The sequence below is a fragment of the Rhinolophus sinicus genome, linkage group LG13, assembly GCF_036562045.2.
Source record: "Rhinolophus sinicus isolate RSC01 linkage group LG13, ASM3656204v1, whole genome shotgun sequence".
Taxonomy (NCBI): domain Eukaryota; kingdom Metazoa; phylum Chordata; class Mammalia; order Chiroptera; family Rhinolophidae; genus Rhinolophus; species Rhinolophus sinicus.
In genome coordinates this window covers 3,860,809-3,877,811 of record NC_133762.1, presented here as the reverse complement: position 1 = coordinate 3,877,811, position 17,003 = coordinate 3,860,809, and the positions used below count along the sequence as shown (strand labels likewise).

Here is a 17,003-nt window from a genome sequence, read left to right as displayed (position 1 = left end):
CATAAAAGACAAAAAAAATCAGAGGTCCAGTAAAATGTAAATTTCCCAACAGACAGATTTCTTAAAAATTGTAACGATGAAGCACTACATGTGAAAGGCAAAACTTTAAATTTACAGAAAAATCTATAGGAAAAACTTCCTGCGACCCAAGGAAGAGAAGCTCTTCTTAAACGAGGCAGAAAAAGCACAAACCATCCAAGGAAAGAATGATAAATCAGACTACACTTAAATCCACAATTTGCACATGGTAAAAATACCATATTTACAGTGAAAAGAAAAACCACATTCTGGGCGAAGATCGTCTCCAAAACACCTGGTACAAGCCCCGCGATGACAGAGCAAGCCGCAGTATCTAGGCAAGGCTCTGCTGTCACCAGGCATTTAAAGAAATGGAAAGCAGGGATGCCACTCCCCAGGACATCCCAGATAGGGACAGGGCACCTCCCAGGGCTCCAGCTTCTGTCCCACCAGATCCTTTTAGGTAATGAGGTCATTTACCAGACGCACCAAATCTAAGAGGCGGCTCCAAGAGTCCAGACAGGATGACTGAAAACTTGGGCGGTTCTGCCAGAATGGGGGGAAAACAGCCTGAAAACTGTCTCCCACCCCCTGCAGCCCCGGGACAACACCTTCTGGGCACTAACCTCAAGACATCGGCTCTCCTGGGGGCGACCGAGCAGCATGTAAGATACAACAGCATGACAGCGCTAAGGCACGCAGCTTTTGAAATTCTCTCTCAAAGGCAGGCCCACCCTCCAGCAATTCCAGCAGGAAGGCTAGCTTCCCAGAGATCAGGGGCGGCAGAAAGCATTCCAAAATACACAAGGCATTACACAGTTTAACCATAATGAAACATGGGAAGGTCATAACTACTTCATTCAGGATGGGGAAAATGCAGAAATACTGCCAGTTGTACTGGCCTCAAAACTGCACGAAACACCCAAACAGTTTTCCTTGCTGCAAAAATCCCATGAACACAGAGATTGCCCCTAGGTCCAGCGAGCAACGGCCTGTGCAGGGGCAGAGGGGGCGGGCACACAGAGATTAGAGGGGTCCTTCATATCACACTTGGGATTAAAAATGTATCTTTTATAATTAGAAACTACGTGAAGACTACTTCCTGTACACTCGAAAATGTCCACTTCCCTAAAAGTTCAAATGAAAGAAACATAGTGATTAGGAGACATTTAAAAGCAAGTCTCGGGTGAAGGCAAGTACAGGCAAGAATACCATTCCTTCACTCAAGTACTTCAGAAAAGTAACTCAGAAGAAAAGCTAACAGTTTGCATCAGAGAGCGTGTTTCTTTTCCTTGGACAAAAGGTCTAGCAATTCCCTCTGCTCCACACAATCAGTAGTGCATCGATCGAAATACAACACAACCTAAATAATTTTTTCCACTGACTAATATCAGATCCTGCAAACACAGGCAAAAGGTGCGTATCTGCCAACAAAAACAGCAAAACCAAAAGCAAACTCCTCTTCTCTAGAACTGTTAGAGAGAAGTATCTACAAGTAGCCTTCCTTCAAAAAATTGCATCTGTATGCGAGGAGAACTCGGAAATTGCCCACCACTTATTCTGAAAGGAACAACTACACGGCAACGTTACTGATGACAATCACCGTCGAAAAAGTCAAGTGCTTGGGACACACGCAAAGCCCGATGCTGTCGGCTTTTTTACACCATTCCTCATTTGATGAATTCCAAACAGGGAAGTCTGTACACTGGGCGGGTCCACGTGACCAGACGGGGAAAGCGAGGCCTTTGGCAGAACGTGGAAAACACCCCCCAGCCCTCTCGCAATCACATCTGCAGAATCAGCACAAGGGACGCGGCGAATTTTCTGGATCATCTTGAACCCGTCCCCGTGAGCTGCAGCAAACCGCATCTTTTCTTCCGGCCCCCGAGGCCATTCCCTATTAACTCAGGAATCAAAGCGCACAAGGTGGGTTCTAAACACAAGAGGAAACTGACGTTAACAAACGAAGGCGGAAGGGCGCCCGCGGCCCAGGCTCCGTCCTTACCTCGTAGGACCAGACGCACTGCACGCCCGCGAACCTGCGCACGCAGCGCCCCACCTCCACGTCCTCGTGCGTGGTGTGCATCTCCCGCAGGCACTTGCCGATGTGCGGGGCCATCCTGCGCAGCACCTCGCGGCTCATGATCACGCCCGGCCCCCCCATGCAGAAGTTCTCGCCCGGCTCCAGGGCCAGCTTGCCCATCTCCTCCGTGGTGCCCAGGCCCGTCTGCCCGAGAAACAGGGGTTCGCTGCTGTTCAGGCTGCGCAGGAAGCTCTCCAGGCGGTCCCCTTTGATGTAAACGTCATCGTCCGCGCGCATAAACCACTCGTACTTGTCCAGGTAGTGGTCGTGCACGTATTTGAGCATCATGAACGACTTCTTCTGGGGCGGGTACGAGTCGTCCACGCCCCGCAGGGGCACGATGGGGATCGGGATGGACGTGTCGGAGCCCTCGCTCGAGAAGAATTCGACTTTCCCAGGAATCGTCTTGGACCACGTTCTGCAATGAAAATGATATCAGTGAGAGCAGCTGACGCCAACCTCCCCATTTCCAGCCAGTGCCCTACCTGCCCACGCTGAGTGATTCATTGTGTGGTCTAGAGGATGATAAGCCACCTCATCTGCTGCCTTCCCCCAAGTCCACATTTGTTTTCAAAAGAATCCCAAGGAAAAAGAATGGTGGAATGTTAAGCTAGTTCCAGGACAGCTAAGTTTCAGCGGCGGCGGAAAACAACTGCCAGGCCACCGAGGACCACATGTGCTGGTTCATTTTCTGATTCCGCTCTAAGGACAGTAAGAAACAGAACTGTTCATTCAACACGTTTGCTCTGAATGCCCATCAGGCGCCACGTATGTGCTAAGACAGGGCTGCGGGGTGAGCAGAACGACCTGACTCGGACCTCACACCTTCGTCAGGACAGTACATGATGCACGGACGTGTCCCTGTGAACGAGCCTCTGGAAGAAAGGCTCCCAGTCCCACAGAGCGGAACCAAAGGACGCAAATGGGACACACAGACCCAGAACCCCGAGTAGGGGGCTGTTGTGAGGGCAGGGCAGAGGCACACTGGGGTCCTTTCTGTGACAAAAGCCATAGGACCAACCCAGTGACGGGATGCGGCAGGTGGGAGGTGAAGGGCTGTGGTTCTGAAGCCTCAGGGGTGGACGAGGCGGAAGGGGACAGGGAGCTGCGACACGCGTTTCCAGGGGACTGCTCATCTCACTGAGAGGGGAAGCTGGTGGTCAGTGCAAAGGAAACAAGGTGGTTTTCCTTAGACGTTTTTACACTATGGATTATATTTAGAGCTGCAGTAGTCATGCTACAAAAATGCATTTATACAGACGACTTCTAGGGCAAACCTATCATAGAGGGTGAGGCGAATAGTCAATTGAGCCTCCATAAGAGCAAAACGTCACGGTTCCCAGACGATGCCCTCCCCAACAGATCTTTATTGAACTGTCACGAACCACTAATGGAAAGTCTTAGGAGAGAAATCTCTGAAAATATACCAGAAGGAAAGAAATGGGGAGGAGCTGGGGGTGGATAAAGACCTTCACTTTTATTCTGCACATTTCTGTACTGAGTGAAATTGTTATGGGCATGATATCACTTTGGGGGGGGGTGTAGTGGACTTAATTGCGATAAAATACACATAACCTGAAATTTACCATTTTACCCATTTGTAAATCTAACAATCGGTGGCATTAAACACTATTCTGTGCCTATCACTGCCATCCATTCTCCGGAAGTTTTTGCTTCTTGCAAAACTGAAATTCTAAAGCATGGCATTACTTTCATAATTTTTAAAACAATCTACAATGAAGCACTTAAATAATTACTCGCTTTTAATTCTCCTCCTAACCCAACGAAAAAGAATATAAAATAACTTCAAACTTCTCTCATTCAAGCCTAAGGAAAAATTGGATGGGACTGAACTTTGCGTCAAACATACTTCTCAGAAAGTCCAACGATTAAACATACATCATTTTTCATCAACTCTAGGATGTCAGCTGTAAGATGCACCACTGTTTTTGTCCCAATAACAGACAAAACAAACTTCCAATCATAATCACATGATGCCAGCAACTATAACATGCATCTTGACCTCAGAGAACTTACAATGTGAAAAAAGAAATGTGCATCTTAGAATGGACGTAATACCGTAGCTGTCACGTTTCTCCCTTCATGCCTATGGATTTCAAAAGGACCTTACGCCACTTGCGGAACTCTTGAACAAAGAATTCGGCATATATAGAGCCCAATGGGACTACAGATGCTGTCCCAGGAACTGGACTTCATTTTCACAAAGAATATGCCCCTAAAAAAAAAAGGATATAAAGTAAACATAGCAGGGATGGGGCAATGAATTTAAAGAGAAACCAAGCCCTCCCACAGAGACAAGTCCATTTCAAACTGCGAATGAAGCGCCACGTGCATGGAATGTATGGTAACTTAAAACAGCCTTGTGACACGGTAACAAGTGGAGGAGATGCAACTCGCGTCCTGGGGGAAGTCAGCGATGACGAGAAGTCCTGAGAACTTGTACCGAGAAGTCCCCCCACCCACGTCAAGGAGCCTCCGGTTCCTCCCCTTATGTAAAAATGAATTTTGTTTGGCAGTCACAAGTTCTTTGAAAACAAATAATTTCAGTGCTTGGCATGTAACAGAGATCAAAAAATACTGTCCACTCGTGTGATGTAAGTGACAGAGATGTCGTGTGTACGCGCGCATAAAAAGATAGAAATCATGTGTCTCTTGTCTTTGAGAAATTTCCAGGTGAGCTTCCCCCCTTTTGCATAAGCCACACTCCCATTTCCTACCATCCTACATTCAGAAAGAAATCAACTTAAACCACAACCAGAAAACAATAAAGAGGCAAAATTCACAGCCTTGCTGGAGTTGAAATATACTACCATTCAGGGCCTTCTGAAATATACTAGTTTCAAGCTAGAAAGGCTGTGTTATCTTACAACTGATTTTAAAAGGATAGTGAATAAAATCAACTTGACTTTAGCTTCTACCCAACTGCTTCTGAACTAAAATGTGATTAATAACACAGACCAAGTTCAAAGTAGTACTCAGGTAGCCAACCCCAGAAGTTATTAAGATACTAAAAAACACTGCCATTATTTGGGGCATGAGGTAGGAAGGCCTTCAAAGGAACAACCTACAAGGCATAGATAGTGGAATGAATGGTCAAGAGCACAGGCTCTAGACTCAGGCTGTTGGGGTGAGAATCCAGCCTCCACTTTGGGCAAGTTGCTCTGTGCCTCACTTTCCTTACCTGTCAACTGGGGACAATACCAGTCCCTGCCTTACAGGATTCTGACGGTTAAACGGATGACATACCCAAAGGGTTTAGACGTCAGCCTGGCACGCAGGAGGCATTATATAAACGTGGCTTACTAGGGAAGACAGACGTTTGCAAATAAGAGAGTGAAAGAGAAAATGAGGGAGACAGGCATGTGGGCTAAACGTGGACTAGCCAGTTTCGATTACACACCGGAGTGAAGATAATATGGAAAATGTCTCTTCTCACATTTCTGGCTAAAAACTTCACACTCAAGCTAGGTATTAGAATTGTTTTACGATCAATCTCAGACAGTGTTAGGGTTAAAGCCTAACAAGACTTTACACTTTACAAGTGTTTTTACTTAAAGCACCAGAATCCTTCGTATTAGACTGAGGATCAAAATTCGTATCAGTCTGGCCTTGCCTCCACCTGCCCCACCAGACAGAATACAGCGGTAGAAGCCGCACTCCCGTTACAGCCATCACTGATGCGAATTAATGGCTAAACTATGACTTGAAATGATGTCATCTGTCCAAGAAGAGAAACAATTAATTTTAAAGGCAGACAATCCAACCCCAAAGCATCCTTAAAAGCCTCTCTGCAGTTTCATGGGGACTCCACCCATTTATCTTTTCCTTTTTAGGGAACCCAGAGCAAAACCTCAAGTTGCCCTTTTCTGTTCTTAAATGACTGGTGGTTTGCGGGAAATCTCTCAATATGGAGTTTCTGTAAATCCTCCAATCTTTAGAAACGACAGTCTTTTCACGTAGGAAACCTTTAAACAGCTCCACACACTTAAAGAGCTCTGAACACAAATTACGACTCACTGTCCTGCAGGAAGAGTGGCAGTGCGGTAACAATTTCAAAGAAACGAAGGAAATTGCTGCTGAAGAAACAAGCTGGCCCTCGTCCTGCGATCATAACAGGTCAGCTCCTTAATTTTTATAAGCAAATGTCAACTTTGCCACCAACACGCTTGTCGCTGGGAGCAAAGCGCTCTCAACTGAAACCACGAACGTTTGCAAAGGCCCTTGCCAGGAAGCTCGATTTCCAGTGGCTTGATAACCAACTCTTGCTCAATCACAGATAAGACAACTGAAATTTGAGAGTGCCAAGCCACCTTCCATTCTGCCAGGCTTCTAAATGCGATCCTTACACCAAGTGAAATCACAGTTAAGCAACACAGCTGGACGGTACTAGCGTCACTTCGGCGTGCCTTTGGTGAGCTAACACCTAAGAGCCGTCTCCATTCCTACGCGGTGTCATTTTAAGAAAAACTACATCAAATACACTTCTATACAAAATGACATCTATAGCATGACTGCTGTCCCAGATACACATTCATAGCACCAGGGGTGCCAAAAAAATGTATGCACAGGACTTGTATTTATCTTTTGTTATCGGTATATATTGAGTTTACAATTTCAACACAGATTTTTCCTTTCTTAAAATGTGTATACATTTTTTGGCCCCCTCTGTGTATGGATAAATTTAAAAAGCAGGCAGTAGTGTAGACTTGAGATGTGGGTTATTAAGGGAATACAATTGCATGTACAAAATAACACACAACGCTACCCCAGAGTGTCTACTGGGGTTATTTTTGGATGAAGGAGCAGAAGGGATTTAATCATCTTCTTTGTGTTTTCTACATTTTCTAAATTTTCTACAACAGATAGGTTTATTTAGAGTTAGGGGAAAAAAATTTTTTTTTTTTTATCCGGAGGGAAAAGTTTAAAGCGAAAAAGCATCCAAAGAGATAAAAAGATTAGACAATAGAAGTTCACTTGTGGAATAAAAATATTTTTTTTTACTCTATCCAATGGACAAAAACTAAGAGAAAAATGGAGTAAGATTGAGCACTTTCACATTTTCTAGATTTTAAGTTACACTCATTTTTATAGATAAAAAGTGAAGATTTTCTGTGAGTTACCCCAAAATCACTCTGACATGTGTCATCTGACTGTTACAGCAAGTTTAAAGGACTCATATGATCAAACACATGAGACTCCGGAGTCCAGGAAGGAAGAGCTGAGAGATAACAGGAATTATATCATGCTCTATTTATACTCTCCCCTATTACAGAAAGGAGTGAAGACAACTTAAGCAAAATGTACAAAGGATGAAAAAAACAAGCAAGAAAATGAGGCCAAAGCAGCATAGGAGTAGAAAAGTGGGAGCAAGGTGTCAAAACCATGGTGGGGCTGCACGCCCTGCTCTCAGCAAGGGCCCTCTGGGCACATGCCCACTCGCACCAGAGGCTCAGGTGGGGAGACCTATGTGCCATCATGTGACCTCCACGTGTGCTAACGGGGCCAAATTCAGCCCCAAGCCTTCCAGAGGGTCCCCAAGAGAAGTCCCAAGACCACGTGGCCCTGTTCGGGGTTAAGTGAAATATGCTTCCAGACCCTGGTGGATGGCATAGGAAGCAGCACAGAAGGGCCGAGTCCCCACAGGAAGCAGTGTGACGGGGCAGCAATCTTGGCACACCCGCCCGAAAAGCACACGCAGGACCGGTGTGGCGCCAGTCAGAGCGGCCGTGGGCTTGACCCTGCTCAGGCCCTGGGGAAACGGAGGTCGGCCTTCCAAGGCTCCCAAAGGCTGACTCAAGGCATCTCGGGCGGAAGGAACACGCCCCGCGGGCCGTTACGGGCATGATTCAGGCCTCGCCGGCCTGTCTTGCTCATGCGGGCGCTGCAGCCAGGGTATTAGCTACAGGCTCCCCATTGCACGTCTGCGGTTTCCGGATATGTGGTTTCCTCTTTTAAAATCTTTACCTGTCCCTTTGTGCATGACCTTAGGACGTGAGCAGTCTCAAGTTCCTTTTAGAAGGAGGTAGGGAAATATAAGAGAGATCACAAATGGTGGGAACATTTTTTTGAAAGAGAAATCAAATTTTCCCCTTTCCCGTCAATCCTGAAAGAGAGACTTCAGGTGAAAGCAAGCCCTGCGAGCCTTTCTTTCCTGCATAAAGCTGCTGGGGGGTGGATTACAGCTTCCCCCCTCAACAATGGCCTGGGCACCAGCCCAGGAGGCACTTCCAAGGTATCGAGAGCTAAGAGCAAGCGGCCCTCGGAGCCCAGGCTCACAGCACGCAGGCGACAGCGCCCACAAAGGCCGCCTCTCTGAAAGGAAGACTTAAAATCAGGGTGTTGGACAGAAGGCACATTCGGACCTCCTGACACCTTCCCAAAGCCTAAGCGCTGGCGTCCTAGCTGGCCACCTCACACAGTTGCGTGCGTGCTGCACACTTACAAGCGTAAATATGCAACGGATTCTTAACCACGCACAGACAAAATTCATTTTCCAATCTAACGCTAAGCAAAAAAATACACATATCGAGGTCAGTGTTGTTTAATGCAAACCCTAACCTAGGTTGGCGGAGCCCTTTGCCAACTGCCTTCCTCTACCGAGGCCCAGTCTGGCCCCCAGCCCGCTGCGCCGCCAACCGCCCCCTTACTGAGCAGTTATCAAGCACGGGGCACTGCGCCCAGGACATCGGACACTCAATCTTACGACAGCTCGATGAGGTTTGTGAGGTAGTATTACCCACACTTCACAGATGAGGAGACAGGCTCGGGGCCAGGTAAGTAGTTTGCACAACACCATAGAGCCAATAAATGTCAAAGCCAGATCACAAACGGGGTCTGATTCTGAAGCCCCCGCTGGCCATGTTTTGGCCGTTTCATGCTGCACGCTGGCCTCCTGGGTTATCACCCACACTCCTTCCGCAGCCCCTCCCCCACTGATAAGGCCAAGAAAATGGTCATCACAGGTGAGAAGAGCAGCCACTTCCACCCGCTGCGTCTGCCGGGCTGAGATCTACCTGCCCGTCAAGGACACCTCTTCAGAGTGGGGGCTGCGAGACTTCAAACGTTCACTTCTGAAACCCTCATTCTGTGGTTCATTCTCTTTGCTACTCGAAATCCTGCTCAGTCATTTTCCAGCATTAGGTTGGAAACATGCAGAAGAAAGTTTAACAAACTTTCTAGGTTCCACTTCTAGGTTCCACTTTAAAAAAATCATTTAAAGGCATTAATTGCATTTTCAATAATCCTCAGGTTTTGGGTTTGCAAGCCCAGAGATGCCATTCAATTGGAGCAGGCTACAGCTTGTTTTTACTCAATCCACAAACAAATGGACTCATCTACAGAAAAATACCGTAGCTATAAACACTTTGGAAATGACACGGAATTCAAGTGAAGAGATGGATGGCTTCACTACTTTAAAATCATAACTAAGTTTCTTGTTGCCCCAATTCCATCTAGAACCAGAAGCCAGAAAAACATGGAGGCACAGTGTAGTCACACTAACATAGACGCTGCGGCCCTCAGATTAAAAATGCTGTCACCCAATTCTCCCGAGGATCACCTAGAAGTGTGATGTTATGGTAACTGAGGAAAACATAGCTCCCGTAATCAAATAAACACGTTCACCCCTACGTTTCCGGACAGGATGGTCACTGAAACCGGACTGATGCCTGACTCGAGCCCCAGGGAACCAACGACCGACACGCCATCCGTGCCCAGCAGGCCTGTAGTTACCTGCAATTGAACACACTCGCACCTGCACTCACATTTCCTTCCAAGACCTGGAATCTCCTTTTTTTTTTTGTTTTAACTGTAGCTTTATTACAAAATAATTGCTCATTGCAGAAAAACTCAAAAACAGAAAAGTGCCAAGGAAAATATGAAAAATCACTTAGCATTATGGTGTGTGCACTCTGACGCTTTTCTTCTCCACGCTACACAGACACGTCAGTTTATTTGCATGCTGGGCATGCAACTTGATAACCTACTCTCGCTGAAATATTGTGAACCTCTCATTACAGGATTCCAGCCACATCCTTTTTTATGGCTCGAGAAGTGATCACGCAACGGATAAACCAGTGAAATCAATTGTGGCCTCAGCACTAATGCAGGGGACCAGAGATACTCGGAATTTCTGCTTCATACATACACCTTTGAGGACACCTTCAAGTTCCTTCGGAAAAATTTCTAGAGGAATTGCTAGATCTCAGATCCCAGCCCAATGGAACAGTCCTTTCTCATCATTCCTTCCTTCCTTCCTGCTACTGCATGTTTCTGGAACCTGCTGTGGTCTCTGCCACAAAACCTACTTTTCCTTCCAGACAAAGTGAGGGAGAGAGACTGTGTTTGATCCCCTTCGCGCATTAATGCGTGCTCCCAGAGTAATTAGTACAGCGCTGAGCGCATGAGCCCTTATCCAAAACTTGGATGATGAACTCTGCAAGGTTAGGACTCTTCCTGTACTTTTAATAAATAGCAGCTTAATTAATAGACGGAGAAAAGTGAAACTGCCAATGCGATGAAAACACCATCGCCTACTGACAACCACGGCTACCCTGGGGAGATTCTCACTGAGGGCTCATTTCATGCTCTGGAACCGTGACACAGAAATCGAAACTCATTTTCAGGACCACATTTTTCACTCGTCCTCTTCTACAGGTAATTCGTAATGTGAAAAGGGTTCAGCTCCGAACGTTTACATTCGGTTTGATTATTGGGATCACAGAAAGCTTTCGACGCATTTTTGTCAAACTGAATTCTATCTGAGAAAGCAAGTATTGCTCTAAACTGTTTCAAGGTAAATATGGTTTACTGAGTTGCAGAAATAAGGAGGGGAACTCTGAGATTTGCTCATTAGTCTTGGTAAAGGAACAGGCTGCTTTCATCTAAAGCATTAGGAAGAGGCCATTAACCGGTATAACAACATCTTGCAATAAGATTCCCGTATCGAAAGCTAGTGTTTCTCAAACTTTCTTCCCACAATTCCCTACAGACTGATGCTAATCTTTAATGGTGCCCTTTATCACTCCCGGGGCAAAGAAGGGAAACCATCCACCTCTTTCTTCTGAGAAAGTAAAGAAAGAACAAAACAGTTCCCCATCTTCAGCCCAGGGCAGGTAACACTCAAGACAAACAGAAGGTGTTAGATTAGCTCAGTGTTCTGGGCATAAAAATGGACGACAAAGCTAAGTATGTATGCTTTTCAGCAAACCATTCTTTAAAAAAAGAAAAATCTAAATAGCATCAAAACTCGCCCAGCAAGAACAGGTGAAGGGTAGCCAAGGAATGTTGGAAACAGGACTAACAAAGGGGCACTTGTCTACCGGATATTAAAATATTATTCAACCTCCAATAATTCCCATGGGTGGTATTGGCATATGAACAGACAGAAAGATCAATGGAACAAAATAGGAAGTCCAGAAACATACCCAGGATTTCTGAGTGTGATGAAGATGGCATTTCAAACTCGTAGGGAAACGGGAACTTATTCAACAGATGGTGTCGAGACAATGTACTAGTTGGGGAAAAATGAGGTTGAGATGATTTCACCCCTTCTAGAACTAGAAATAAAGTTGCCTTAAAAAAAAAAATCTCTCCAGGGCAATAATTTTCTGAGCTTAGGAGGGAGGAAAAAAAAAAAAAAAAAAAACCACCTAAAATCAGAAAGAAAAAGTCTGAATTACATGAAGATTTAACGTATGTATATCAAACAACATAAGTAAGAAAAAAGAAAAAGTATGAATTGCAGCTAGTAACACAGGAACCCAGGCCCCTAACCAGCCCAGTAAATCAGTATGGAGGAATCCTGGTACCATTTTAAAGTGACACTACCTAGAGTACAAATACTCTGCAGATGACTCAAGACAAATTCTTTTATGTTTATTTGTAGAACCGCAGCTCCCCAGACCTTCAAGAAGCTTCGCTGAAGGAAGCTTCAGAGCTCACGGTCATCACTTCAGGTGTATGTCTTTGCTCAATTCCTTTCTAAAGTCATTCCATTTATGGAGAAGGATAGACCCACCGTGGGTCTCAACGCTTTCTTAAAACTCTTCCTCTGCAAAACCACATCTCTGTCGACCTACCTCCTTCCCCGAGTCTATTCTTCCTTTAGCCTTCCCCATCTCAATCAATGGCACAACTACCCACCGTGTGTCCCAGGCAACGTCCCAGCGGCCATCGCTGGTGCCTTGCTCACCCCTCACCAGCATCCGGTCGGCACATCTTTTACTCCGGCTGCAGCACATACCCAGGAACCGCCCCCTCCAGCCCCCTGCTACCCCCTAGCCCCAGCCACCCTCCCCACCACCTGGACGCCTCCTCCTATGTCCCTGCTTCCCTGCAATCCACTCTCCACACCAGGCAGAATTACCCTTTTAGGACCTAATGCAATCACCTCCTTTCCAGCCTAAACCCGCCAAAGGCTTTCTAATTCACTTAGAATAAAATTCCAGGAGCCCCGATACTATCAGGCCAACAGTCCTCTTTCTTTTCAGGTTCCTTTCCAAGCTGGTTCCTGCCTTGTAACTTATCAGCTCTTCCCTCTGCTTTGCATGCTCACCAGCGATATTCACACGACCGGTTCCTCATTTCACGGTCAGGTCGCAGCCCAAATCCCACTTTCTCTGAGGCCCTCCCAACCACATCCCCAACCACCTGACAGAGATGCCACCCTGCCCTTACTCTGTTCTATTTTCTCTGCACCCATCACTAGCTGAAACCCTCTTTTCAGTGTCCCTCCCACTAGAACAGCAGCTCCAAGACAACAAGCAAATTATGTTGTCCCCAACACTCTGGATTCAGAGAGGCGAGGGGCCACCCATATATTTGTTAAGCAAAGGCACAGGGCCTAAGGGTGTGTGCTGGACATTTTGAAGAATCAGGGTCATTCCTGGGAACGTAACAGCTACGTTGCCTGCTCGGGGCCACGGCCAGTCCCTGATAGGCTACACTTGAGTTTTGTTTTGCCTGCTTTTCAAAATCGATTTCTTGCCTGCTGTTGACTGTCGCTGCACTGCTAAGGTCTCTTGGTGGCCCATCTTCTCACTTCCCACATATGGCAGGTCTAGAAAGTGAAAGTCCGTAGTGATAGGTCTGTCCCATCATTAAATGCACTAACTTCAGTGCCGAAAGGCTTATCTCCTTGAACTTTTCAAAGGCTTTTTAATTTTTATGCTCCTTTCTGGACCTCAGATACGTACTAGTCTCTAGACCTAAATCGTGCCATTTTCAATTCCCTGGCATAAAAGAACACCATCTAACTAAAACGTTGGCATTGCCTTCAACTTATAAGCCAAACAAAAATTTTATTTAGAAAAGCAAAATCAAAAAACATTGTGGAGGTTTTTCTAAGGTAAAGAATGAATCTCCCTTTCAGGGGAGATGCAAAACCGAGCACACCCAGAGCCAGACCAGGGTTCTACCTCACGCAAGATTAAACCGACTTGTATACCGAACTGGGCAGGAAACTTCCAATTTCAGAGCTGACTCAGGCCCAGGCTGCAAAGCACAGCAAGGCCATAATCATAAGTTACAGCCTATAACCTCCGTCCTCATTCAGGCCTGCCCCCAAAGTTCCTCAAGGCTAAAATCGTCTTGTGCCCTCGCCTGCAGCCAGTCTAAAACACAGGGTTGATAGCTGAGAAGCAGAGAACCTTAACAGGCAGGGTAGGTCCACCCTCAGGCTCCAAGTAACTGTAACTGAAGATCAGCGAGATAAAAGAAAAGGTATCCGGGGACCGCTGACAGCAGGACTGGATAGGATACAATCTTTCCTGGTAAGGGTTTTCCTTTATCAGAAAGGCAGAATTGTCACAGGAAGGGAAAACCCGGGGCCAGAGGGCACAGTGTGTTTCTACTTTCCCCAAACTGCCTGAAAGAAAACAAATGAGATAAAATCGTACATCCAAAAAAGATGAGGTGGAGATTTGAAAAGGAGGCCTCTTTAAAAGAGGTCAAGCCTGGGCTCAAGGCCAAGGTCACCTCCAAGAGTCATGTAGCAGGTCCAGTCTGCACTATGTTTTCTGAGTACTGCTGGTACAATAGGACCCCTGCTGCTGTGTGTACGTTGATTTGGTATTCGTGAAAATGTATTTGTTTGGGGGCGCAAGGAGTCACAGCACCTATGATTTTAAAAACTACTTTGGTAATTGTCCCCAAAGTTGTGATTTCACAGGGTTTGCCATCGAATTGCAGTCATGTGGATTTACTCTTAAAACCATGCCATTGACAATTTATATAGTTCATTCTCAATTTCTGATGTGGGTATGTCTCTTGTCAAAAAGCACAATTTGCATAAAATCCCAGGTAATTCATGGTATGTCTGGGAGAAATCTTTGCAGGACCCCAAAGCAGGCCCTTTGTCTACATTTACACTGGCTACGTGCTACGCTTGTCAGTGACTCAGGACCCTTCCGAGCAAAACCTGAGCTCTGCATTTACAAGATCCTAATGGAAACACCCAGGGATGGGCATCAAGGCATTGAAAGGGCAGACATTTCTGTCCTGCTCTTCCATCTTCTTTTTCAATCCTTGGCCGCCTCCCTCCGAGGAACAGCGATGCGTACAGGATTTTCCCCTCACAACATCTAATGCCTGCAAATCCAGACCAGGGCTAGATTTAAAAAGTTGAAGTTATAAAGGCACTGGTTCTAAATTAAGAACCAACAGCAACCCGCTTGCCTTGCTCAGCACTGACTGCTCGAAAAGTACGTTCTCAGAGACCCTCCTGGCGTGGTTTGTTCTCCTTCTGGATGAATCTAAAATCTTCCCCGTACAGTAAGCATTTCTGTACTTCACACGTGTAAAGTTTCCGTTACATCCCTTAGTGGAATCTATACCCCTCTTCTACCTCAAATGCTCTCCAATACAAATCTGCCATTTCCAAATCATCTCTCTTCTCAAGACTATTTTGGTTAATCCTTGGCTAATCCTGAACCTGATTCCAGCCACTTTTATGACTCATACGGCCAACTAGGGCCCAGACACTGGATAATATCACTAAACCCAGCTAGTTAACACCAAATCTACCACGGGCCAGGGACTGCTTTTACCCAAGGTTCTCTTTCCATTGACTCAACAGACTGGTGTGGTCAGTGCAGTGGGCACCCCCTTTCATTAACAGGAGTGCCGCCAACAATGAAATCTACACGTATGCTATGGCAGGGGACTAACCAGGTTAATTTACATCAGCCCTGGTTGTGCAAGGGCAAAGGTGCAGATTTCAGAGAATCAAATAATAACCACCACTGCCGCCACTATTACATGGATTGTGCTAAGAGATTTTCTAACAACCTTAGGACAGAGATATAACCAGTCAGGCTCATTTCACAAAGGAAAAAAGGTGAAGTGCTTTGCAGAGTCGGGGGGAGAACCACGCCCAGAGGGACCACCCTGGTCCATCTGACCCCAAAGCCTGTGCTCTTGAGCGTTGCGCTCACCATCCTGACTCTGACCTCGGCAGGCAAAGCCTGGCATCACCCGAGGGGCACCCGGGGAGCCTAGGCTCTGGCAACCAGGCAAAGGCATGAGCCACGGGGATATCTGCAGGGCCGCCCACCGGGATGCTGGATGCAAGAGCGGTGCCCGGGGACCAGGGGGCTCACCTGTAGACGGCCACGGCGCGGGTCTGCAAGTATTTCTGGGCGGTCATCACTCCCACGAAGAGAAAGTTCCTGTCGCGCGGGCCGCCATCCGGGGCCGGGCCCTGCGGCCAGAGCTGCGCCCCGCGCGCATCGCCGCGCGCCCCTCCGGCCTGGGAAGCCGCCGCCACCGCCTGTCCGGGCCGGCAGCCCTCGGGGCTGGCGCGGCGCCGCGGGCCCGCTCGCTTCAGCTCCGAGGCACGGGGCAGGACAAGCCGCGAGGCCAGCACGAAGCCCAGCACGAGCCCGAGCAGCACGCTGAGCCAGGCGCGCCGGCCGCGCGCGGCCATGCCCGCGCCGCTCCGCCCGCCGGGCCGCCAACGCCGCCGCAGGCTCCGCGCGCCCTCAGCCCGCTGCCCCGGCCCGCGGAGGCCAGCCCGCCCTAGCGCCGTGAAGCCCGGCCCGGGCAGCGCCGCGGCTGCCGCGGGCCCGCCGTGCCCATCGCGGCCCCCAGCCGCCCGCAGGCCCCGCGCCGGCGCTTTGTTCCGCACGCCCACCGCCGCGGCCTGCGCCTTTAAGAGGGGACCATGCCCGGCGCGCGCCGGCGGCGGCTCGGGCGCGAGGCGGCGGCGGCTCCTCCCGCTGGCGCGCGGGGGCGCGGGGCCAGTGCGACGGCGACAGCAGAGGCCGCCGAGACCGGGCTCTCGTCCCGCCGCGCCCGCGTCCCCCGGCCGGCTTGGCTGCGCTCGCGCTGCGCCCGTCCCCGTCCTCTGCGTGGCCGGCGCCGGCGCTGCGGCTGCACATCCTCCGGCTCAGCTCGCCATTGCAACAGGCGCCCCTCACGTCACGCACGGCGCGTTATGAAGCGGCCTGGCGGCGCGGCGTCGTGGCCCCTCTCGGGATCCGTCCGCGCCGTCCGATTGGCGCAAAAGTGAATGGGGGGCGGTTCACGTGGCCAAAGTTTAACCGAAAAAAAAAAAAAGCGCCCTCCGGTCGCGCGCAGCGCCCGCCCCGCCCGCGCGGTCTGCGGCGGGGCAGCGGGCGGAGGGGGCGTGGGGCCGGGCTCGGCGCCGGCGGGGACCCGCGACTCGGCGCCCGCTCACCCCGTTCCCTGCCCGGCGACCACGCCCCCGCCGGCCCGCGCTCGGGTGCCCGGCCGCGGCGCCGGGTCCTCGGAGGGGCCGTGGCCCCCAGGCGGCCCGGTTCTCGCCCGCTGCGTGCCCAGCGTGCACCTTAGGAGGGCTTTTTGAAGAAGGGGCTTCTTGGTCCCAGAACTCTCCCCGAACGGCTGGTCCCTCCTGCATACA

The 17,003-nt window shown here is 48.8% G+C and overlaps 1 protein-coding gene across 1 annotated transcript in view; it reads right to left on the bottom strand.

Annotated features, from left to right (window-relative positions):
* The window catches only part of CHSY1 (chondroitin sulfate synthase 1), a 58,741-nt gene extending 42,229 nt beyond the window's left edge, over positions 1-16,512 (bottom strand). Inside the window, exons 1-2 of the mRNA XM_019726755.2 lie at positions 15,721-16,512; positions 2,024-2,519 (exon numbers count right to left, since the gene is read on the bottom strand). Of these exons, the coding sequence (XP_019582314.2) occupies positions 2,024-2,519; positions 15,721-16,046 (822 nt within the window). The 5' untranslated portion in view covers positions 16,047-16,512. The remainder of the gene's footprint in view (positions 1-2,023; positions 2,520-15,720) is intronic.
* Positions 16,513-17,003: the final 491 nt, after the last annotated feature.